At 36.7% G+C, this 25,923-nt stretch overlaps 1 protein-coding gene across 7 annotated transcripts in view; it reads left to right on the top strand.

The window, feature by feature from the left end:
- The window catches only part of Rapgef6 (Rap guanine nucleotide exchange factor 6), a 169,422-nt gene that overhangs the window by 14,898 nt on the left and 128,601 nt on the right, over positions 1-25,923 (top strand). For all 7 annotated transcript variants that reach the window (XM_034507065.2, XM_076936834.1, XM_034507064.2 and 4 more), the window contains exons 2-5: positions 6,587-6,657; positions 9,531-9,587; positions 14,242-14,325; positions 24,261-24,330. In XM_034507065.2, the coding sequence (XP_034362956.1) occupies positions 6,587-6,657; positions 9,531-9,587; positions 14,242-14,325; positions 24,261-24,330 (282 nt within the window). The remainder of the gene's footprint in view (positions 1-6,586; positions 6,658-9,530; positions 9,588-14,241; positions 14,326-24,260; positions 24,331-25,923) is intronic.

Here is a 25,923-nt window from a genome sequence, read left to right as displayed (position 1 = left end):
TGGTAATGAAAGACGTGTTTGTCCTGCTAGTGCATGGACATATCTGCCACTTTGGCAGTTTAGAGTCCTATCAGTTAGTACTGACTTGGCAATACTAGCACTGCCTGAGGTTGGGAATGGGTAGTAGAGATCATGCCTTGGCTACCAAAGATGATGCTAAACTATTTCATACCTGAGTCTTTCACAGCTACAGAGAACTGTACTACTTTAGATGTGCCGTGGAACTAGTCTAAGGCTAGAAATAATACAGGCTAAAACTGGAGCTTGTTCTATCTATACAAAAATATCTCCCTATTGCAAGAGCCAGATTCGAGTCTCTGTGTATAAACTCTAGCCTGCATGTAGGGCATTCAGTTTCTACAGGTATTTGGTCTCACTTTAGGCCAGGCATAGAACTCTAGGACAAAGCCCTTGGCTAGCTTTCATGCTCTGCTCCCTACCAGGTGGAATCTTATTTTCCCTCTACTGCCTGAGGTTGAAGGAGCTAGTCAACTTCCTGACCTAAGCATAGCTGTAATGGATTGTGGGCGGCTGTCAGGGGTCATGTGACTTTGCCTAACACTGGGTTTTGCCATGGCAGGCCTGGTACTGAGTATCAAGTCTAAGACTGGGTTTAATTTCTTCACTGTACCCTAAACAGGAGCCCATAGAATATAGCTACAATAAATGCTGTAGGTTTGGATTGTTTGAAGGGTGCAGGGGAACTTGTTTGTTTTAGGATGACAGTGACTCCATCACTTACCTTCACACAGAGAAGTCACTGATCAGCATTAAAAAATCTGGGCAAGTTTTAGTTAACAATGGGGATATGTTCTGAGAAAAGCATCATTGGGGAATTTTGTGATTGTATGGACTTACACAGACCAACATAGTACAGCTCAATCACTTTCTGTGGCATCTTACTACAGCCAAGAAATGCAGTAAACTTGAGTGAGGCTTGTGCCGGTATAACATGGCATATACTATTTGCAGTGAATTTTAATTTATTTGGCAGTGTTATGGATGAAACCTGGGACCTTATGCATGTTCGTTGGACATTTTACCCCTGAGCTATATCCCTAACCCTTTTTCTTAATGTCAGTAGAGGCATACTCTCAAAGAATTATTAAAGAGTTGGGGAGAGATTTCAGTCAGTAAAGTGTTTACGTTGTTTGCAAGCATGAGAACCTGAGTTTAATCCTCAACTCATGTGAAAAATCAGGTGTGATAGTGTTTGTAGGATTCTTGTTGTTAACTAGGCAGTCAACCAGCCTTAGTGAATTACAGGCCGGTGAGGGAGACTATTTCACCAGTAATAAGTAAACAAATGGACGGTGGCAAAGGATAACACTCAAGAGTTGTCCTTTGGCCTCCATATGTACAAATGTGTGTGCATGAATGAGTGTACACAGCACTAATAAAAGGTATAGTGAAATAATCTAAACTAGTGATGGAGTCCCTTACCAAGTACTGGTTATTATATATAACTGTTATTCTGTTTCTATACAACTGTCAGGACCAAAGCTTTGTTTACACAAGGATCACACAGACACGTGAGTCCAAATTGCTCTATGATATTGTTACAGCTATAAGGTCACTAAACAATAGGGATTTTTCATCTCCACTATAATGGGGCCACCATTGTGTATATGGTTTGTGGCTAACTGCAGTGTGTGACTTCACTTTTTTGCTTTTTTGCTTTTTTGCTTTTTTGCTTAGCAAAATTCTCAATCATAACCTGGTCTTTGTTCTAATGCTCTGCATGATTTCTGCAGTACTTTGTTGGTGCAGTTAAAGAAACAGATGCTAGTGATTTGGGATGTTGTCATGTCCCAGATGGTTAATTTTCTGTCTTCCTCACTGCTTCTCCATTCAGGCTCCATCAGATAGCTTTCCAGTACCCTCTGTAAGTGATTAGCATTTCCCTTTCTAGCATTTGAATTTGTGACTGCAAACACAGTTCTATAAGACTTTCAGTTTGCCTCTCTTAATGGTTTTTTTTTTTTTTTCATTTTCTTTTCTTTTAGAGGAGCTAAGTGGTGTTTGCTAGGATAGATTCTGTTTCTTTTGTATAAGCAGGAAGCCTAATATGTTATCTGTTTCCTCAATCTTGTCTCATAATAGTTAACTGATACAAAAGCCCCAAGAAACTTCTACCTCTGTTTAAAACAAACAAACAAACAAACAAACAAACAAACACCACTGGGCAGTGGTTACACACGCCTTTAATCCCAGCAGAGGCAGGCAGATTTCTGAGTTTGAGGTCAGCCTGGTCTACAGAGTGAGTTCTAGGACAGCCAGGGCTACACAGAGAAACCTTGTCTCGAAAAACAAACAAACAAACAAACAAACAAAAAAAACACCAAGTAAAAAAATAACTACCCATGTGTTCTGGAAGTTGTCTTTTTATGAAGGCTTAGTGTTTTGTGTCTTTTTAGGTTGGTATATTGGAAGAACTAGCATTTAGTAAGCATCCTAGTTCTTTTGCTTTCATCCTCAATTAGTATGTTACCAGACTAATAATTTAGAGTGACATGGTACCTGCCTGTAAACCTAAGCATTAGTGTATGAAGACTCGCCTGTAGGGCTTATTAAACTAGACCGGAGACATGGAAACATAATCCCTAAGATTCTGGGCCTGAGAATGCGTTTTTTCTCCTAAGCTTCCAAATGTTGCCAGTTTAGGATTTCATAGGACTATTACTACATGCACCAGAACTCAAACTCAATTCTGACTCCCCAACCCCACCCCACCCCCTGCCTAGGAGTGGGCTTTTGGGATAGTCTTCTTATGGAATCTTATGGATTGACTTGACATTCATGATGTAGGATAGGCTGGTTTTGAATTCAAGGGGTTGATTCCAGGACCATAGTGGGTGGGTACTACATCTGTAGATTCTCAAGTCCCTTATATAAAAGTGTTGTATTGCATGTAACCTATAGACACCCTCTCATATACTTTGTAGTTTCTCTAGATGACTGATCACTAAAAAACTATGTAAGTAGTTGCTATTCTATATTGAAGTACTACATCAAAGCAGCTCTATTTCTCCCTGCTGATGAAGATAGTTTATTCTTTCAAATCAGTAGCTGTCCTTGCCTGTTGCTTCTTAGGCCCTAGAGTTTAAAGTTACTCTGCTAGTAGCTATAGCTTGTAGTTCAGTAAGAGTCTTGCCCTGCTCCTTTCCTCAAAACCTGTATACACCCTTAGGAATCAATATCTCCAAAACTGCAGAGTCACACTCAGAAATATAGATGTATTTCTTATGGAATAAACTTTCTCATTTAACTTCTTACTTGAAATGTTTTTCTCTTTTAGCCTAGTTATTAGATACCTGAAAACTATTTTTTCTTTTTTTGTTGGTCTTTTGTTTTCCCATTTTGAGACAGTATTTATAGCCTGGGTTTACTTCAAGACCCCTGTGTAGCTGAGGGTGACTCTGAACTTCTGATTCTCCAAAATTCTGATTCTTCAGGTTCTGCCTCTTGAGTATTGTGATTATAGTGATGTGCTACCATATACTGTTCTTTCTTTTTCTAATCCAATTTTATATATTTGCATGTGGTGACCACTGTGTCTTCAAGACTAGTTGGGGACCTTTTGCAGGCTTCTAGAACCCACTTTTGGTATAGTTCCTCCCCATCTCCTTCCTGCTTTGCAAATTTCTACTCTCTACCTGCCAATTCTTTACAAGGCAGTATGGTTTGAATAATCATATGTACCACCAAATGTGTATATTTCTTTTTAAAGAGTCACTTGTCTTTGTTTCTTTTTAAAAAAATAATATGTATTCATTTATGTATATGAACAGTCTATTTCCATGTGTGCCTGCATGACAGAAAAGGGCATCAGAATTATAGATGGCTGTAAGCCACCACGTGGGTGCTGTGAGTTGAACTCAGCACCCCTGGACAAACATCCAATAGTCTTAACTGCTAAGCCATCTTTCCTTGCCTTTGTTTCTTGATATCATTCTCTTTAATGAAAAACTTTTCATAGAGCTAGTAATGCTTAGCCCCCCAAAGGGTACTTGCAGCTAAGCTTTGATACCCTGAGTTTGGTTCCCACACACAGTGGAAGGTAAGACCTACTCCCAAAACTTGTTCCCTGGCCACCTGTGCACTGGAACCCCTACACAATAAATGGAACTATAATAAAAGTGTCTTCTTTCATGTATTGGTTTTATAGTTAGGAGTTTAGGTAGGTTCTTGGTTGAGTCTCTTTTACTCTTGTCTTGACCTAAATTTGAAATCCCAGCTATCTTTTTCCTTTGGAAGAAATGTCCTTATGTACACAGGGTACCCCTAACAGCTTTGCTGACAGGTTTAATCTTACAGTGTAGTCTTAACAGTGTTTATTCCCTTTTTTTCCTTTCGTTCGAGACAGGGTTTCTCTGTATAGCCCTGGCTGTCCTGGAACTCACTCTGTAGACCAGGCTGGCCTCGAACTCAGAAATCCACTTGCCTCTGCCTCCCAAGAGCTGGGATTAAAGGCGTGTACCACCACTGCCCAGCTTACAGTGTTTATTTCCTACCTTCTGGCATTTACATTACCAAATACTACAAGGTACAAACTACATCTTATTCATTCATTTGGTCTTTCTGTTAAGCAGGATGAAATCATACATATTTAGGAGATCTAGATGTTTTTGGACTATAGTGTGATATGGTAGGAACATTAAACTAGCCCTATAGCAAAACCATAAGTTAATATCATCCCACATGAAAATAAACTATTTCTTATAATCAGAAGAGTATACTAACTAGTTCAGTACTAGTAAAGAAGTTCAGTACTAGTTGAGGATACCTAGCTCCAGTGACTATTATGTCTGAAACTGCAATTGTGATGAGGGCTAGAAACAGTCCACACAAATTGAATACAGTTTGTCATAGCTCCACAGTTTACTAATGAGGTCATGGAGCCATTATGGAGGTTATTCTAACTAAATTCGAGAACTAAGAATAACTTACTAGGTGGGTCTGTTTGTTTAGTGGATCCACTGTGAGTTAGGCTGTTGCCAAGACTATATTATCTCCAGCAGATTTTATTTGAGTAAGGTTGATACTTTAATAACATTGGCGGGCTTCTTAACATGATGGGCTTCTTAATCTTACTGCATTTGCAGACCTGAAATTAGGTAACCTTGTTCCTGTCCTATTTTATGATTGGAATAATTCATAGAACTAACCAAAATCAGTGGGAAGAACACATAGATTCCAGTTCTTGATGGAAGTTGGTTTATTTCTATTGCAGGAAAACATGGGATTATAGAAAAGAGGAAATATCATTGTAGCTGTATTAGAAATTTGATTTATCTGCTATCTTCCAAATCTTTGTAGAACTTTCTTACTTGACATGGTTTCCTTTTTCAGTCTTGTTATCCCTTTTATTCACTTAATTTTTTTCACTTGTCAAATTAATAAGGATTAATCAGACATACTCTATGTTTAACTCTCCGTAGTTTGTAGGAAATTGTGATCTTTGGATTCAGTTCAATGTTTCTTCTTTTTAGTATCCTCATGTTGCCTTATTAACTTACTAAAAAGCAAGTTGTTTTGATTTCTTTTTCCTCTGTTACTAATTGATACTTGGCAACTCACATATCAGAGTGTGACAGTAGTTAGCAGTGGTCTCTGCTATTATGAAAATGTTTCTTACAAGAGAATAAGGGATACATAGTGTATAGAGAATTTGCCTGCTTTTTATTATCATCACCATATACCAGTAATCTTAAATAACATGAGTAAGCAGAACACGCCTTTCTGCTGGGGATATGGACTTCTGTGAACTTCTCATTTTCATATGCCAAGGCTCATAGTTAAGATTATATTTTATCAGAGGGCTAAAGAAAGATTACTTGCTGCTTTCAGAGTAAACAGTAGTGCTGTCTATTGGATGTATTTTTGCTTATAGGAAATTATAACACTGAGTCTCTTTAGAGTCTTTAGAAAATCATGTTTTAAGGGGACTTTTAAAAACCATGGGGCTGGAGAGAGATGGCTAAGTGGCTTAAGCTTGTTTACTGCTGTTGCAGAGGTCCTGTGTTCACAGAACCTACTGTGAGCAGCTTATAACCACTTGTAACTCCAGCTCCAGAGACATCACATGAACATACTCCTTACTACCACCTTATGCACATAATTAAATATAAAGTAAATCTTTAAAACAAAGATCTTTTGGAGGTGTTAGATGGGATGCCTAAAGCCTACAAACATTGAGACTAATCTGGAGGAAACTAAAAACAAAGTGAGACGTAGTTGCCTAGCCTATGTGAACATTTTCAGATATTTTATATTTAGTATCCACAAGTATGTAGATACTAAAGAAAAGGTCATATCTGTTTAGGAATGAAATAATGAAGTGATATACTTAGGTAAGAAGTAATGAGATTTTGGCTTTTGCAGATGTCATGCTCATGAAGAAGAGGAATTCCTAGAGGGAGCTCCTCCTTACTTTCTTAATATTTATAGGTTTTTGTGGCCTTTGTATAGTTAACATTGCTCTGTCTTAAATGGTTGGGTGCTTAAAAAAAGATTTGGGGGGGGGGTGAGTCATATTTTGGAGTGTGTATTTGAAAAGTAATCTAAAAACTTTTCTGTTCCACAGGACTTAAATATTATTTATTCTTATCTCCATGGAATGGAAATACTATCAAACCTCAGGGAGCATCAGCTTAGGTAAGTGTAATTGGTATATTAGTCTGTGCAATATAGTTATTCATTTGTTCACCAGATACTTGTTAAGCACCTTTTACAATTATCCTATTTTAGGCATTTGAAATCCTTAGATCTCTAGTGTCCTAGAGTTGGAAAGCACAGTAAGAACTGTATACAGCCAGGGTGGAGTATGCCCACACTAGTCCCAGGATGTGGAAAGCAGAGGCAGGCAGATCTCTATGAGTTTGAGGCCAGCGTGATCTACAGAGTGAGTTTCAGGACAGTTAGAGCTACACAGTAAAACCTGGTCTCAAAAAAACAACAAAGAAGGAAGGAAGGGAGGGAGGGGAGGGGAGGGGAGGGGAGGGGAGGGGAGGGGAAGGGAGGGGAGGGGAGGGGAGAGAGAGAAAAAACAACAAATTATATGCTATGCAGAAATAAATACTGTTGAGTATGATACAACTTGGTGATGTGACTACCTAGTAGCTGCTTGAATTTAGATGATTACTGAAGATCTCTTTTAGGAAATGGGTTTTGAGTAGAGGCCTCTGTAACAGGGCTTAGAAAACGGGCCAAAGAAGACTTTTGTTCTGGTACAGATTGAAAAAAGGAGGTGTTAGAATACAGTTGTCTCAGGGAGCCAGATAATTTAGGAATTTTTATAAGGTTAGGCATAGAAATTTTTGTTTCTTATCTCAGTTTTTTTTTTAGCCATGATATTTAAGTTCCCATCATATATGCTGCAGTTTTGTCTTCAATAAAATGGGGTGATAACTTTGTCTTTGTTACGGTGCTTTTAATTTAAATGAGACTAACTAAAGCGTAGAACTATGCTCTCAATGTGTACCAGATAGTGGAATTGCCCTAGTGTTCTTTCTGTTTCTGTGATAAAGACCATAACAAGAGGCAACTTGGGAAGAAAAGGGTTTATTTAGCTTGCAAGTTCCCATTACAGCCCATAATTGAGGGAAGGCACAGCAGGAATCTGAGGCAAGAACTGAAGCAGAAGTCATGGAGGAGCACTGTTCCCCATGGCTTGCTCATATTACTTACTTGCTTGCTTGCTTGCTTGCTTGCTTGCTTATTTATTTATTTATTTATTTATTTATTTATTTATTTATTCTTAAAGATTTATTTTATGTAAATGAATGTTCTCTCTTCATGTATACCTGCATGCCAGAATAGAGCATTAGATCCCATTACAGATGGTTGGGAGCCATCATGTGGTTACTGGGAATTGAACTCAGGACCTGTGGAAGAGCAGACAGTCCTCTTACCACTGAACCATCCATTTCTCCTTTTGTTGCTTTTTTATACAACCCAGGGCCACCTACATACAGATGGTACTGACCACAGTGATCTGGACCTTTCCACATCAGTTATTAAGTCAAGAAAATGCTTCATAGACTTGCACGATCCAATCTGATAGAGGCAACTCCTCAGTTAGATTCCTTCTTCCTGATTATTTCTAGGTTTGTATCAAGTTGACATATACTAACCAGCACAGAACTCAAAACTTTTCTATTTCCCTTTTGAAGACTCTTATTAGTTGTGCCACATGCTTAAGATGGGCACAATATGTTAACCTGGCATGAGTTTCTGCAGTCAAGATCCATATACTTTATGAATCTCTGCTTCCTCTTTAAGTCAGACCTTGAATGGCATTGGTGGTACACATCTTTGATACCAGCACTTCAGAAGCAGAGGCAGGCAAATCTGAGTTGAGGGCCAGCCTGGTCTACAAAGCAAGTTCCAGAACACAGAGAAACCCTGACCTGATAAACCAAAAAAGAAAAGTCAGACCTGTGTATTTGAGATCATATGGTTATAATGTAGCCACTTTAGAGTCCTATGAAGCATTAATTATTGTGATTTTGTATATTTTAATTCAACCTGCTTTCTTTCCATGACCAGTTAGCTCACTGCTTTTCCTCAGTGTTAAAGGTTCTGATGATGAACCAAGTTGTTAAAATACAATTTATTTTCTGTTACATTTTGTTTTCTGTATAAAATAACTTGGGTGTTAGTGTTTGTGAGTATATCAGGAAAAAATGAAAACTAAAAATCAGAAGTCATCAAAATGTATTTACTGTATTTTTAAAGATTCTTTTAAAATGATGCAACAAATTTATGAACTTCACAGATTTTGTGTGTGTGTGTGTGTGTGTGTGTGTTATGTACTGTTGGCAGTCACTGTTCTTCATAAGATGGGGGAATGAGCCATTCAAATGTATATTTTATCATGATAAAATTATTTTGTGTGAATTGACAATTTTTTTTAATGTGCATAAGAATTTTATTCCATGGCATCATTGTGGTTTTGAATGGTTTTGTAGTTTTGTTTTACTTTGCTTGTTTTTTGTATACAAAATCTCGCTGTATTACTCTGATGCTCCTGACACTTGTGTCAGTCTTCATATGACTGACTCAGCCTCAGTCCACCTGCCTCTGGCATTTGCCTCAGTTACAGGGATATGCCACTATGACTGGTTTGCATTACTTTTTAAAAAGCAAAGAAAAGGCAAAATACTTTAAACCAAAGTATTATCTATTGCTTTTATAAAAAGTATTGCAGGCTGGAGAGATGGCACAGCAGTTAAGAGCACTGACTGTTCTTCCAGAGGTCCTGAGTTCAATTTCTAGCAACCACATGGTGGCTCACAATCACCTGTAGTGGGGATCTGATGCCCTCTTCTGGTGTGTCTGAAAAAAGTGACAGTGTACCCACATACATGAAATAAATAAATCTTTTTTAAAAATGTTATTGCATTACAATATATTTCCAAGCTTAGTAAAACCTTAGTTTTATGTCTGATAATTTTTCTATTGATATAACTGACAGTTCTAAAACAAAATGTAAGGTAAAGCCTTATCTTTTTACCTTTTTTTACTAGGTTAATGTCTACAAGAGCACGCTATGAGAGATACAGTGGCAATCAAATGCTTTTTTGGTAAGTGTTTTTATGATTAGCTCAGATTAGTGACTTAAGTTTAAATCTGGACCTTACACATTAAAGTTGATTTGGTAATCATAAACTGAAGTATAATACATACAAAACATAGAAAACTGTCTAGTGCGTTCAGTGTTAGAAATATATGCAACTGCGACCACTGTTGCTAAAGAGACTGGCTTTCTTTTCTAGTAAGCTCTACTCAGCACTGTTTTGGAATGGTAATTACAATTGTGACATTATTGTTATCAATTAATTTACCTCTTTTTCAGCCTCTTGCTGATAGAATCTTTTGATCATATTGTTGCTGTAATATACCTGCTAGTCACTGATGCAGAAAAAATACTTGACGCAGTACAGGGTCATGCTGACCACATACCCTGTTTATGTTTTGTATGTTAAGAGGTTTGTTAATCTTAAGACATTCTACAACTACAAGTGAAAGAAAGGCAAAATATTTTAAACCAAAATATTACTTACTGTTTTTATAAAAAGTGTTATTGCATTACATATATTTCCAAACTTAGTAAAAAAATTTAGTTTTATATTTGATACAGCAGGTGTCAGTCCAGGATTCTTTAATGTTCCACCTTTGTTCTGTTGGAGTTTAGGAGTTGGGATAGTTTATTGAACACATACCTAAAGACTGATCAACCAGAGCAACAGCTCAGGCTCGAGAGCTGAAAGCTGTGTGCTGGACATTTCTCGGGGCCAGCTTATAAAGGCAAAAACTGCAAAAACCACAGTGAGTTCCTACACAGGTGCTGGAAGTGCTGCCCAGTGGCCGGCCCTGACTCAAGCCATTTTAGACACAGCGGTTCATATTCACCTTTAATTTGGGTCCTACATGAAGCTTGTAGTTGTAGAATGTCTTAAGATTAACAAACCTCTTAACATACAAAACATAAACAGGGTATGTGGCCAGCACGACCCTGCACTGAGTCAAGTATTTTTCTGCATCAGTGACTGACAGGTATATTACAGCAACAATATGAAAGAGCTGGCAGGCATGGAACAAAACAGCTACAGCTGTGGTAGGGAGACAGGCCTTAACAGTTCTCTTTCCCTGATGTAATAAGAGTATATGCTGATTTCTCTGTTCTACTGTATATTGGGGTTACTTCCGGATTTTTACAGTTGTGTAGTTAAAAATAAGCTCCCTGTGGGAATTTACCTCACACCTTTGTACCCTTATTTATTAATTTCACTTAGACATTTTTGTGCTAATAAACTTACTAGACTTTTGCATATTTTGGAGTTTCTAAATAGAGTTGCTAAAATTTTGCGATTTTTGTGGGTGTCAGCCAGCTTCCTACTATAGTTTACCAGTGTCAGAGACCTTGAGCTGTGTAGTAAGTCATTGTACACATCTTTTTTGTTGCTTTTTTTTTTTTTTTCTCAAGACTGGGTTAGGGTTATACTAGACTGGCCCTAAACTCATGTAGATCCATCTACCTTGGCCTCCCCAGTGATGGGACCAAAGGCATGAGCCACCACGCCCAGCCTTGTTGGCCCATCTTTAACAACCTTTGCAATCTTTGCAGCCTATTTTGTGTGCTTGCTTCAGTTCTAGGCATTCTGCTCATCACTTTATTATCTCACCATGATTTTATTCTACAGTGTCCTGTTTACTAATGATGATGGATAGTTTCAACTTATTTGGCTAGCTTCTAATGAAATCTTAGAGTTCTTGATCATTTTTCTATTGTAGTGACTTATTTGGGGAATTTCTGTATGGATCATATCTGCTTTTAAAAAATTTATAAGCCAGGTGTGGTGGTGCATACCTTTAATCCCAGCACTCAGGAGGCAGAGGCAGATGGATTTCTGAAGCCAGCCTGGTCTACGAAAAGGAATCCAGAAAGATAGCCAGGACTACACAGAGAAACCTTGTCTCAAAAAACAAACAATGAAACAAATTTACAACTACCTATCTCTGCTTTAAGATTGTAAAAATTGTGTTGTTTTTAGTTAAAGCCTTCAGTATTTTGCTTCCCCAAAAGTGTGTTAAGCCCATAACGTAAAAGATTTTAGTTATTGTTGTAAACTGTAATTGAACTCATATTTTCCTTGATTTAATCATATTTTTAAAATGAATTTGTTCTATATAATGTAGCTATATTTGTTATAATAAAGTTATAAAACACAAGTATAATTTTTATACATTAGGTACAAAATGGTTGACATTAGTGGATTTTTATTCAGTCTACTGTGTGTCTGACTTTTAGTGAAGGAAATCTGATGATATAGAGAAAAGGTTAAAAATGAGTATCTTCAAGTAATTTAGCAGCATCTTAAAGTAATTTATGTATTTTTCTTTGGTGTAAAGTCAACTGTATATTTTATAACTTTCTTATAACACAAGGATCTAAGACTTTGTTAGTGAATTTTCGATACTTTATTTAATTGAAAACTAACTTTGGTTTGGTTTTTGTTTTGTTGGTGGGTTTGTGAGGGGGGGTTGTGGGATGAAACAGAGGGTCTCACTGTGTATCACTGGCTAGCTTGGAACTCACTTTGGAGGTGTATAGAGTAGGCTGGCCTCAAATTTACAGCAATTGCCAACCTCTACCTCCTAAATGCTGGGATCAAAGTATTTTTGTTGTTGTTTTGCTTTTGAAACAGGGTTTGTCCTGTAGCCCTGGCTGTCCTGGAACTCTGTGCAGTACTAGGCTGGCCAGTAAGCCAGGCATACCTGGCTATTGCCAGGTAACTGTGGAGCGGAGCCTAGAAGAAATACTAACAACACCTACAGAGTAAGATCCTGTCTCAAAAAAAAAAAAAAAAAAAAAAAAAAAAAAAAAAAGTAAATCAAGAAATTGAGAAGAGTGAATATCAATGTCAGTAAAATGGTGTAAAACCTCATGATATCAATGTTAGAAAGGATTTGTATCAGCCAAGAATTGTACAAGAAATGGAAAGACTAACCTTGAGTGTCTGGAACTGATTACATCAGAGGACACTGACAGACTGATATGATCTGATGATCTAAAATTTACAGCTGGGAATTTTTAATGAAAAGAATAGTTTGATATCGATAGGAGGTATAAGGAGAGGACAATAAACCATCTCTAGGCCCAGAGGCAGGAGAAATATGTGAGAGAAGCCATCTACTATTTTTAAATGTCTGCAAAGTAGGCAGAATCCAAGGCAGTCTCAAGAGAACACACTGAGAATGAACTATCTTTCAGATGTCTGACTGGAGTTCAGAAGACTCAAGTGTTTTATCCTTGTGCATAGTTGTTAAGGTTCAGGTGAGCTGATGAGTATCTGCAGTATTTTAAGTTTTTACTGACAGTTGTAACATTTCGACAATTTCTAGAAAATGAGTGATAAATATGGAGATCTAAAAATACTAGAGCATTTGATAAAAGTTGTTGAATTGTATATAAGAAAGAATATCCTCTCTTTCTTTCTCTCTCTCTCTCTCTCTCTCTCTCTCTCTCTCTCTCTCTCTTTCATGCTCTCTCCACCCTCACACATTCTGGTATGCTAGAAATGGAACTTTGGGCCACAAAACAGCTCTGTCACTGAGCTTAGCCCCTGCAATGGCTTGAAATTGGAATTTTAATCAAGGTTTAGTGGACTTGAAGTTTAGACTGTGACAAAATATGAAATTTTAAATTGTCTGTAGATGTAACTACTTGTAAGTAAATAGGCTTTGTCTATAGTGGTATTATTCTGTTTCTCGCAAGTAGATGTTCTGAACACCTGATACTTTCAGTCTTCCTTAAATCTTTGTGGAAAGTCATATTTTTATGTGAGAATATGTTTTCTAACTTTCAGTGAACTGTTTCTAAAATAAGTTGATTAAAAACTTGGGTTGTTTGATACATATTCCCTGGGACAGTATTCCCTCTTTTATCTTCTCACATTCTTGACAACTGCTAACTTTGCATACTTTTGACTAGCTCTTTCCACTTGAGGCTAAAGTTTAATTATAACAATGTTGGTTTTACTCTTAACCCTTAACTTTGTCTTCTAATGCTGCGTGTTTTCTGTCCTATCTTTTATAACTATTTCTATTTTTTATGATGTGTGTATGTATGCTATACTTTGCTATCCTATATGTAAATGTATGTTAGTATCTCTTCTCTGATTATTTGTTTGACCATCATACACAGACAAGAGAACAATTAGAAAATAGATGAACAATAAGAACAGTGAACTCCTAAAATTGTGTTCTATAGAGATAAGAAGGATACAATTGTGTAGCTGCAGGGTAGAATTCTGTTTTGCCCTTTGCAGTATAGTACTATATTTTAAAGAAGAACTGATTTTGATTTTCAGTGTCATTAAACAATTAGATTAGGCACAATTTCCAAAACCTTTAAGTTGGACTAATTTATGAGAATTTTCTTAAATTTTTTTTAAGTGTTCTCATGTTTCCTGTTTACTGGGGATGTGAAGGGGTTTTTTTTTTTTTTTTTTTTTTTTTCCCCTTTGTGTGTGTGTTGAGAATTATCTCCCTCCCCTTGTGAACATGTTCTATGTATAACATTGGGTAAGGAAACATGCAGATCCCCCAATATTGTTACTTAGTTTTTAATTATTTGCAGCATTATCAGAATGTATTCTATGCTTTGTATTCATATTGAATCCACTCATATGTAGGCATTTGTATTTGCTTATTTTTTTTCTTATATTTAAACAGTTCAGAAACTATTGCCAGATGTTGGTATATCCTGCTTTCTGGATCTGTACTTGTAAAAGATTCTATGGTCCTTCCTCCTTGCAGGTAAGTTTCTATGTTTCTATTGATACTGTGTGTTTTTTGGTTTTTTTTGGATTGTGTCTTAAGTCAGTCTCAGTGCTGGGATTTTTGCATAGTCTGCTCCATCTAGCTAGACAAAATTAATATTGTAACTCTTTTGTTCTTCAGATCTAATGTATATATTTTTTCTCAGTGGATAATATATTTTTAAAATATATTTTCTGTTGGCATAATTAAACATTTTGGCAGGAGTCTACTACTCACATTTCTGATGGTGTAATTTTTCCCTTCTTTGTGTTTGAACCTTACTCAGTTATGTGACTTATTTTTAGTTTTCTGTAAGTCAAAGATGATAATAACCCTTGATAAATGTTGTCATGAGGCATTAGCAAGTTTGATTGCTCAGAGCTTTCAAAAGTCTGTAAGAACTCACACTCTAGAGCAAGATTACTTAAGTTGTATTTCTAGCTAGCAGTAGGCAGATTACTTAACCTTTCTAAGTTTACTCAGAAATAGGTGTAATAGATAATAGTAGACACTATTTGATAGACCAGGTCTGTGAAATAAACGAGTTAGCATAAATAAATCTCCTTTAGAACAACTCCTGGCTATTTACAGTAGTTATTAGCAAGCTTTATAATTATTATTTTTTTGTATTTTAATATACCTTTAAAGTGTATCCTTTCACAATGTATTTGTATTTTGATTCTGCTACTTTCTCACTAAACCCCTTCTCAACAAGTCTTTTCACTGTGTGTATGTATGTGTGTGTTACACTCATGATGTACCATGGTGCACGTGTGGAGAAATAGGACAACTTGAATCTGTTCTCTCATTTTGTCACATGGGTTCTGAGATAGAACTGAGGTCCTCAGCTTGGCAGCAAGCACTTTTACTTGCTGAACCATTTCCTTGTCCCAAGAGGACTTTTAAAATGGGACATGAGAGTACAGCTAAATTAGTTTAGTAATGTTACTTAAATACCAAGGCACAGGGCATCTCAATTTATATGCCATTTTAAACATCATATCTTGAATTCTAAAAGTTTAAATTGTTGGCCATAGGTTAAATAAAATCTGCACTTCTCCATGAGTAGAATAAAACATGTTAACCTTTTACAAAGAAATTTTTTGGGGTCTTGGTTATTTGCGCCTTTCTGCTATTCCTTTCTCTATGTTAGTGAAACTTAATGAATTTGTATTGAGTCAACTCTGAAACCACTGCCTGTGGTTGATTTTAGGATTAATTTTTTTTAATATTTTCTCACTCTCATGTGGTTTTTAAATAGTTCAAAATTTTTTGTAAAAACTGTTTGTAGCCAGTAAGTGACCATTAGTTGTAATCTAGGCAATGAAGTTTTAGTTTTTAAAATAACTTGTAGGAATATATGAGTTTTTACAAAGTTAAGGAAAGTTATGTTAGACATTAACTTAGCCACCAAAAACACAGCAAACATGATTATACTTGTTTAGTTAATCTTTATACTAAAGAATATGGTTAGTAGGTCTTTATTTTTGTGTGTGTGAAAGTTGTCAGACACTCAGTAGGATCACTGAGTTAATGGAAAGAGAAGTACGTAAAGTGATAGTTGTCATAATAATCAGCACATACATGTTGGCTTGTGTGAATGTTGTTTCCAATCATTAGGATACAAGAAAAATATGAACCCTCCATAGTGTAAGACTAGAGATGACGGTAGTGTCCCAGTCCACAAAAATACAATGAAGTTCTTTACTGGGACAGTTTAACTTAAAGATATTAACTATTGAATAGCCTTGATACTATTAAGGATAAAAAATAATTGACCGTACCCCAGCTGAGGGTGAGATCCGGAGTCAGAAACGAACCAGAAAGGGGAACTGTTTTTTTTCCCTTATGATTGAAATATAGACTTTATTAGAAAATATTATTTGCAATCCAATGCAAGAGAACTTTAGAGTACCTCTTGCCAAAATTTGTTCATACTGTCTGGTAACTGAGAGTATGAACTGATGAACAGTGATGGCAAGTAGGAAAAATACCCAAGTCTCATCTCTTCTTCCAGATGCAAACTGGCTCACATCTGATAAAAGGGTCAGGAACTTTGCCCTGCCCTGCCCCACCCTGCCCCACCCTGCCAACTTCAGAGCAAATACCTTTCTTGGGTAGCCTCTGCTGACAAAACTGCCTCTGGCACTTGGGAAAGTAAAACACTGACAGAATCTACAACTTTTATCACAATGTAGGACTGTTGAAGGGTCAATTTCAAGCAGAGAGTCAGTCCATTTGGAGTTGGGGAAATAGGTGAATACAAAATTAACTGGAATGGCATTTTAGCTAAATACTTTGGATTTTCATTCAATAACAAAACAACTCTTTTTGCCTAATAAAATACAACTATCCTTCAAAAAGGTACAATTCTAAACTCTGATGCAAATGAGGAGGGTACAGTCCCATTAATCATTTCTAACCATATCAATTATGTATTCCACCATAATGTCTTTGTATATTTTATTGGCTAAAGTTTACCTTATAAAAGGTTCACTTCCAATACCTTGTATTTAAAGAGAAGGGAGGAGAGAGTAACATGTATAAACTATGAAAATCTGTAGTGTAGTTCTTATCCTTCAGAATTCCTTTCTTCAGCAGAAACTTGGCTCCTCTGGGTTCTTTACCTGGTAGTAGGAGCTGAACTTTATTGCATAATGTTCTTGATTGTCTTGCCTTTTTAGTTGTTGTGGTTCTAGACATAAACATACTGTAAGGCACACAAGTTCTAGCCACAGTTGTGTGCCACAAACCACTTTCTTCTTGGTAATTGGGGTTAGTCAATTGTGACAATAGAATAACATCTGTTTGTTGCCTATTGGCTTAGTAGCTAGAGAGAAGTCTCTAGTTCAGTGGAAAAATGTATGTGTTCTTCTGGTAAAAGCAGTAAGACTAATCCAGGAGAGTTCAGAGTTGCTATGAAGCAAGCAAAAATACTATGAATAAGTTGTTAGTTTAAAGCACTGAGAATACTGGGAAAAACAGAAAGCATTGTTATACCTCTGTTGCCAAAAAAAGTGAGTTTCTTGATTGAAGGTAATACAATCTGCAGTGCCAGGCAGGAAAATAGACTTTGTAAAGCTCATGATTGTTAGCAGTACTAGCAGAATCCAAAATGTGTCTGTTTGGTGAGGACAAATAACCTGACTCCTCCATGATAGAAGAGATTCATTATAAACTACATGACTGCTATAGTTGTCTTGTCCCCTTGAGAAATGCTAACACATTAGGAACTCAGTATTATTCCTACTTCTGAAAAGATAGATACTCAGACATAATTTGAGTCCCATCTCATCTTCTCTTTCTTTGCTACCATACTCAGTATGTTTATAGTTTCACTGCACAAGCACTGTAGAGGCGAGGGAAAGAGACTGATGGATGTCCACTTTTGCCTTCTTAATTATTAAGAGCCTTCTTTGGGACTTGACAGATGGTTCAGCGAGTAAAGTGCTTTCAACCCAAGCATGAGGGCCTGAGTTTAAATACCTAGCAAACATATAGCTGTCTAGATGTATGTTCATAATCCCAGCATGGTGGGGTGGTAGTGGTATGGAATAGAGGGAATGAAGAGAGACAGGATCATAGGCCTTGCTGGGCAGCCAGTTTAGCCAAAACACTGAACTCTGGGTTCCCAGAGAAACACTGTTCCAGAAAATAAGTTGTAAAATAATGATGGAGCAAGACATCTACTGACAGCCTCTAGCCTACATACACATAAACATCTGTACATGCATACTATAGAATAATTCTCCACAGCATATGCCCTTTTGGAATCTACATGGACACAGGTATCTTTAAATTCCATGTTTGTTTTGATCTACATACCTCTTCCCAGACTGCCTTATTACCAGGCTTCTCTGTTCTTTGAAATCCCTGACCATTCAAAATTAGTAACTGTCTCTTTAGATCAATAATTTTGGCCATCTGTTTACGAGAACAGTCAAAGAAAAAAATCAATAAAGTTAATATAAAAAGCCAGAATGCATTATATGTGTTACCTCAAGTTTATTTCCTAGAAATATTCATTTTCAGCTTCTGTAGGATTAGCATTCCTTGGAAGCATGGGTAAGAGTGACAAGAAATAAACGGCAGGAGTAACACAGTGGCTTTCTTTATCTTAGTATCTATTTTAATACATGTGTAATTTAATAGGGTTAATTCAGGAGCTAGTAGATGGCTCAGGACTGCCTTTCCATAGGACACAGGTTGATTCTTAGTACCCACATGGCAGCTCACAACCGTCTGTAATTCTAATTCCAGGGTACCCAACACCCTCTTCTGACCTCCACAGGCACCAGGTACACATGGTGCACAGATATACATGCAGGAGAAACATACACATAATAAGAGTAAATATTAAATAAGTTTGTTTAAGATTCAAAATTCAGGTGTGATGGAAAATTCAGGTGTGATGGAAAATTCAGGTGTGATGGAAAATTCAGGTGTGATGGAAAATTCAGGTGTGATGGAAAATTCAGGTGTGATGGAAAAGCTCATAACTATATTGACCTATATAGGGATGAACTAGGTCAGTTGAGGTGGAAGTTCATTGTTGTATGAGTCTTGGAGCTTCTATTATTTACTATTAATTGAGTAAACGCATATACTTAAACAATAATGATGTTCTTCAAAGTAAAAACAGAATTTAAGTTTAGGAAAGAAGTTTCTAAGTTTTAAAATACTTAGGAAAGTATTTAATGTCTTTAACAAAGTTGCATTTGAATACTTCTGAAATGTCATTTCTAAGGCATTAAATTCTTAAAAGTTGCATGAAAAATATACAGGGTTTAAAAATGTACATCTTTGCAAAGGTGTACTGAAATGACATCAAAGTAGGAGTCTTTTGTTTAGGGTATGTGGTTACAAGGACTGAAAGCTTACTGAAATACCGACAGCTAGACACAATAGAAATTATATTTGAATAACAACATGGAAGTCTTAGAAACAAATTTATCTTTTGACTTCAAATCCTTTCTCCCCCTGAGTGTTTGTACTTTTATTTTGTGTTGGTTTGCTGCTTTCTATGTAGCCCAGACTGTCTTTGAACTCTTGATTCCCAGCTTAAGTTCTCCAAATGCTGGGTAACATTACACCAGGCTCAGCCTCAGGTATGTGTTGGGGAGGATGGTGCATGTGGCAGTCAGAGGACTGCTTTTAGTGTCATTCCTCAGGAACCATCTGTTTTTTTAGATAGAGTCTCTTACGAGGACCTAAGGCTTTTCCAGTAAACTGGGATACATGGCTGACAGCAAACAGTAGGTATCCACTGGTTTCTCCCTCCTTGGTCCTGTGTGAAACTCTTGAGTCTGGAGATTGGACTCTGGTCCTCATATTTGCTTTACAGAGCTGTTTCCCCAGCTTAAGATGTTTTTGAACACACATTTTAAAATAGTTGGAAATAGCACTGAAGAAAAGCCTATATTGGGAAATAGCTCTGTCTGTTCAAACAGTGGGGAATAAGCAGTTAGGTGGTGGAGTGATGGGAGCGAAAGAAGCAAGCAAATACATGACGGAGAGTTGGATGGGGAAGAGAGACCAGCGTCTTGTGCACTAGGAAGTGAGGTGGAACTGGAGGCATGAAGTTAGTTGCAGTTCTTGTTCCTTAGTAATTGGTGAATTACACTGTCCATCTATAGAGCCAGTAACAAATTCAAGTGCCAGTGGGCCTGTGCCTTCTTCCTTTGAGAAAACCGACCACTGTGTGAGTCATCATGACTCCCATGTGGGATCCTAGCCCCCAAGAAGAGCAGTCCCTGCAGAATGGAGACTCACAACTGACTGGACATGGCCTGCTGTGTTTATTTGTCATCATTGGCCTATTTGCCTTCTAGTTGGTTGTGGTGGCGGTTCAACCATGAGACTGGACAGCTCTATGTTGAATTACAGTTTTACTGTGCCTTGTTTAACTTTGACCAGCAATTTGTTTTCTTTGAAACCTTTGGGGTTGGACAAACCTTGGAAGACACTCAAAGGCCCTGTGTGCTGTGTGGCCCACCCATATAGCACAAGCCACCACAGTGTGCAAGTATGAGGAGAAGAGATAGAAGAGAAAGGGGACAGCTTTGTTCTCTATGAAGAGAAATAACTCTGGAGACATGAGGGTGGAAAGGAACAGCCAAATGTGAGTACCCTGTGATGCCATCTGAGGCTACGGTGAGGTCCTGGCCTGTGATGCTGGAAGGGCGGTATCTGGGTCCATGGCATTGCAGCAGTAGGGGTCTGTGTCAATGTTCATGACCCATTACCACCAAAGGCCATGAAGATGTTCCTGGTATGGGCTGCCACTTGGGACCATGGTAATATTCAAGCACTGCAGAGTGAGTCCTGCACCTTGCCTGGGTAGCACAATAGGGCTGGCACTGGTGGCCTGGGTGTGGGTGTCAGCCCCAAGGGCATGAGAGCTGCCCGACACTTGCTGGCTGTGGCATTGGATAAGCTGGCAGGAGTGGGGACAGTACTGGGCTTTGAGTTGGCCTACCCCAACATCTATGAACTGCTGGAGCATATGAAGGTGCCAGTGAGGCAGAGGCTGGTATATCTCTATGAGTTTTAGTGCAGCCTGATCTATTTATGTAGGAAATCCAGAGCAGTAACACAGGGGGTGGGGAGGATATGCAGAAACTAACATAATAGTAAACTGAATCTAGGAACGTATTTAAAATACTGTTACCAGCATTAGAATTTTCCAAATACAGGGTTGGTTGTGCATCCAAAATCAGTTAATAAAATATACTGTAATAAAATGATATGTAAAACTACCTGATAGTTTAAGCACAGAAAACTGTTGAAAGAATATAAAACAAAGTGAAATTTGTAGAAATACATGTAGCAACTTCTAACCCTAATAAAAAGCATGTATAAAAAATTTACTTTGTGATCTATTTTTTTTTTCACTTATTTCCAACCATTTGTAATTAATCTTTGCTCCCTGGTGCTTTACTGAATCTCCCCTTGGCTTCATAATTTTTCTTTGTTTGCTTATTTGTATGTGTTCATGTGCCACAGCTCACACGTGGAGATTTGAAGACAACTTGGAGAAGTTCTTTTCTTTCACTATGGTCCTGGGAATCCAACTCAAACTCAGGTTGCCAGACATAGAGACAAGCCTCTTTCGCTTGACTCTATTGCTGGCTGTTCTGTATTAATTAGCTAATCATTTAAAAATTTAAAAAGCAGGAGATAATGAGACACACACACAGAGAGAATATACTTTTACTTTTGTCACAAAAACAATTGGAGCATGTATGTGTGGGCCTTTCTGGCCTTTTGTTGCTGTGAGTTGTTTGGCCTGTGAGTTGGTCCCATACTTCATCATCTGGAATACCATTGTTTCATGCAGTTTGATAATTTGTTTTCCACCTTTGTTTCAGTATAGTAGCTTCTTGAAATTTCTGTGTAAATCTTTAGATTGTTATGTCAGACTTTAAAATAAACTTTCTGGGATTTTTAATCATTATTATTATTGTAATTGCACTGAATCTGTACAATTTGGAGGAAGTGAGTGTTGTTTTATTAATTGGATGGATATTAGATGCTGCACATCTTAACATAAATGGATTCCAGTTTTTGTTATATTGCTTAAGATAGTAATAAGAATTGTTTTACTGTATAGTCTGGCTATCTATAACAGATTTGATTGTTTTAAGCCTTTTAAATTTGTGAGATCAAATCTAGCACTTCTTCAGAACTGTAGTATCATTATTAAGAAGATGCATTTCTGTGGGCAGTATTTAGTGTCTGTGTGTTATGTGCTTATTAAGTTGGCTTTTTTCTCACATACCGACTGGATATGCTGTGAGTCACGGTACAGTACAGATTTGAGGACTTTTCCAGAGATCTCCAAAGCATATAGCCTGTGCGTGTGTGTTTACTCTATCTCCCTTCTTTTATTCCTCTTCTCAGCCTCTCCATCTCTTCTCTGGTGCTCCAACTTTACAAATTTGAAAATTTTGAAGCAGTTTTTTTTCACCTAAAAATTGATTTGCTATTTTTCAGTTCAGTAACTGCTTCTTGGGTAGTGTTGTCAAGGTTACATGTAGCAAGGATAGATAGGAAGCTAAGCAGTTTTCAGGGTCGGCTTTGCTGATGCTTTCTCTCTTGGAAAAAGATGCTACTCCTGATCTGCCTACTTTCCATTATCTTGAAATTTGTTACATATATATTTTTTATGATTTTCTTTCATTTTGTATTTTTATTTAGAAGAGTGTATGCAGCTCCTGTGTTGCATGAAACTCCTTTAGATTTTATGTAATATAAAGTAATGTAGGTAATATAAAGCTCCATTTTGGAAAAATACATATAATTCTTCAGCATAGAGGTAAAGTGATCTTTTTTTATGCTCAAAAGGTCATTTCATTAGCTTTGGGTGGGGCTCTGGCTGATCTTGGGCTAGATCCACCTGCCTCTGCTCTCTTGATTGCTGGGATTAAAGGTGTGTGCCACAATGCCCTTCTATTCAATTTTATTGAATTTTGTTTAAGATTTTTATTGTAAATTATTTAAAACAAATCATATATGTTATAAAATTGTGTAACTATAATTTTGAACCTTCTTATAAAAGTATATGCTACTTGTTGCTTTAAGCACTGGTTCCAGTTAATTGGTAAAGTTATATAATTTTTTTTATAAATGACTTAGAATTTATTTTGAGTAGCCTCTTTTTAACATTAGTATCCTTCCCCTTCCTGTTTTCTTAATAAAGAGCCAGTAGTTTACTTTGACATACATTTTTTATTTCGTACGTATGAACATTTTGTCTACATGTATGTGTAGATATGTGCTTGGTGCCAGTGGAAACCACAAGAAGATGTCAGATCCACTAGTACTGGAGTTATGGAAGGTTGTGAACCACCATATGGCTACTGGTAATCAAACCCAAGTTTTCTGCAAGAGCAAAAAAAGGGCTTTTAACACTGCATACATGTGGTTCACTTGCATACATGCAAGAAAACAATCATACATAAATATAAGTCTTTTAAAAAGCCAAATTTTGTAAAGTTCTAACAACTATCTAGATCTCTTATGAAAAATTAAAAAATTATTCATTAAATACAAACCTAAATAAAAGGACACAAGTATTAGAAACAATCATTTCTTACTTGGGTCTATTTCAAATGTGTCTATATTTTCTCTAGCTATTTCCCTCAAAGTGTAAAAGATAAGGCTCAAAGTAATCAAATCTGTTTTAGATTGGTAGACTATATAGTACTATCAGCTATAACAACTCTCAGACCCATCACATGTTTTTATGTCATGGTGTTAGTGTTACATGTTCCTCAAGTTTCAGTATACTCTACATGCTTCATCTTTATGTCTCATGTTTGACAACTTTTTTTCTTGCTTTGCTTTTTTTTTTAAATTTACCTTTCTAAAGCTCAGTTTTTCTTTATTTCTTTCTAGTTTTGATTCGTTTAGAAATCTTTTTCTCAGATGAAGCATATGGAGTACTTCTCTTAGCATAGATTTGCTTAAGGTTGTTTTGTTTTTTTCTTTATTTTTTTCCACAAATAGCTAATCTGGCAATTCCTTTTTTAAAAAAACATCATTTTATTGTCTATCTGCATTTCTTTATTTACTAAAATTTTTTTTGTTTCTATATCTGTTATCTAATGTAATACTTTTCTAAAACAATATCACATCTTGAATGTTTTTCTCTTAGTCTCGTTTAAATGTTTAGAATTTAAGATTAGGTAAATATCTTTCATAAACAATTATGGGGACTAAGTAAAGAAACTTTGGGAAAAGTTGTACACAGGATTGAGGCGAGATTTGTCATATTTGAGCAATTAAGAGGAACTTGTTTATTTTGTTTATGTTAGAAAATTTCAGTACGAGGATCAGAATTTCTCAGTTAATGTCTCGGAGTTTTTATTTTTCCCATATTGACATATGTTATAACTTCTGCTAAAGAAATTGTTTTTCTGTTTTTATAGTTTTGGTAAGCAGTTTGGAGGAAAAAGAGGATGTGATTGTCTTGTATTAGAACCTTCAGAAATGATTGTGGTAAGATGCTGAATTGCTTTTTTGATATGCTTCAGTTTCAACTCTAAATGTGGTAGGCTTTCAATACCCAAGAAAGTTTTCTTTCCATGATCTATGGTTATATTTAAATAACATCAGAACCATATAACACCTTTATCTATTTTTATCTGTAACACTTCTGTGATGGTTGAAACAATGTCTAACATGATTATAGAGATAATATGTCCCAAATTTGGTAACTTTCTTTACCTGTTCCACCAGAAAATTAAAAAGCAGGGGGTGTGTGTGTGTGTGTGTGTGTCTGTCTGTCTGTATGTATGTATGTATGTATGTCTGTATGTCTGTCTTGGGTGTAGGAGAGGGAGTGTATGTGTCTCTGTGTGTCAAGGAAGGGGGGGTCTCTTTAAAGGAGCACAATTTTTTCCAGTGTTTTTTCCTTTGTCATTGATGTAGTAAGTAAACTTTAGATGGTCTGAGAGGAAGAGAAAATAAAGGCACTTATGAAATAGACCCAAGTAAAAAATAGTTTGTTTCTAATACTTAATAGTCTTTAATAATTGGAGATAATATTTTATTTAGACTTGTGTTTAATGAATATTTTTTTTGTTTGCCCATTAAGAGGCCTAGATAGTTGTTAGAACTTTAGAAAAGTTGGCTTTTTAAGAGATTTATGAGCCAGGCGGTGGGGCGCACACCTTTAATCCCAGCACTTGGGAGACAGGCAGGCGGATTTCTGAGTTCGATGCCAGCCTGGTCTACAGAGTGAGTTCCAGGACAGCCAGGGCTATGCAGAGAAACCCTGTCTCAAAAAAACAAACAAACAAAACAAAACAAAACAAAAAAAGAGATTTATGTATGATTGTTTTTCCTGCATATGTGTAAGTGAACCACATATGTGCAATGTCCACAGAGGTCTGAAGAGGGCATTGGATGCCTTAGAACTGCAGTTGCTGCAACTGCAGTGGTATTACAGTGGGCTTTAATACTTAGTGCACATATAAGCTGAATAGCATGTTTGTATATCAGGAAAAGTCAGGAAATCATTTTATGATACAGTCTCATCTTACATTTGCTGCTTGAAATGTGGAACTGTTAGCCTTGTTTTGTAAAAGGAGTTTGTTTGTGATGGTGTTGTTGTTTCAGAAAATGTTTAAAAACCAAGCTAAGCTCTGGCTGGTTGTTCCTTGAGATCCCCTCATTAAAATGCATGTCAGCCTGTTGTGTATGAGTTTACATTTATTTTCATTTCTCCATTTCTGTTTAAATCCCATAGTTTATTCTGGCACTTTACCATGTCATTTTTTTATTTACAAAAGAGTTAGAATTATCATGTATTTATTAATTTACTCATCAGATTGTTTAGGTATTAGACTGGTGGGATGGTTGGTTCATCAGGTAGAGGTGCTTGCCACCGAGTCTGACAGCCTGCTTTCCAGAAATTGTTCCCTGACCTCCACATCTTGCTCTGTGTGTGTGTGTGTGTGTGTGTGTGTGTGTGTGTGTGTGTACTAAATAATGTAAGAAGATGTTAATAAAAATTGTTTAAGAATTGTGAATTTTTAAACTAGTAAACTTAATGTACAACTAATTACAAGCCAGACATCATAATTCACA

This window comes from Arvicanthis niloticus, chromosome 6 (assembly GCF_011762505.2).
Source record: "Arvicanthis niloticus isolate mArvNil1 chromosome 6, mArvNil1.pat.X, whole genome shotgun sequence".
Classification (NCBI taxonomy): Eukaryota; Metazoa; Chordata; class Mammalia; order Rodentia; family Muridae; genus Arvicanthis; species Arvicanthis niloticus.
This window is presented reverse-complemented; position numbering and strand designations above follow the sequence as displayed.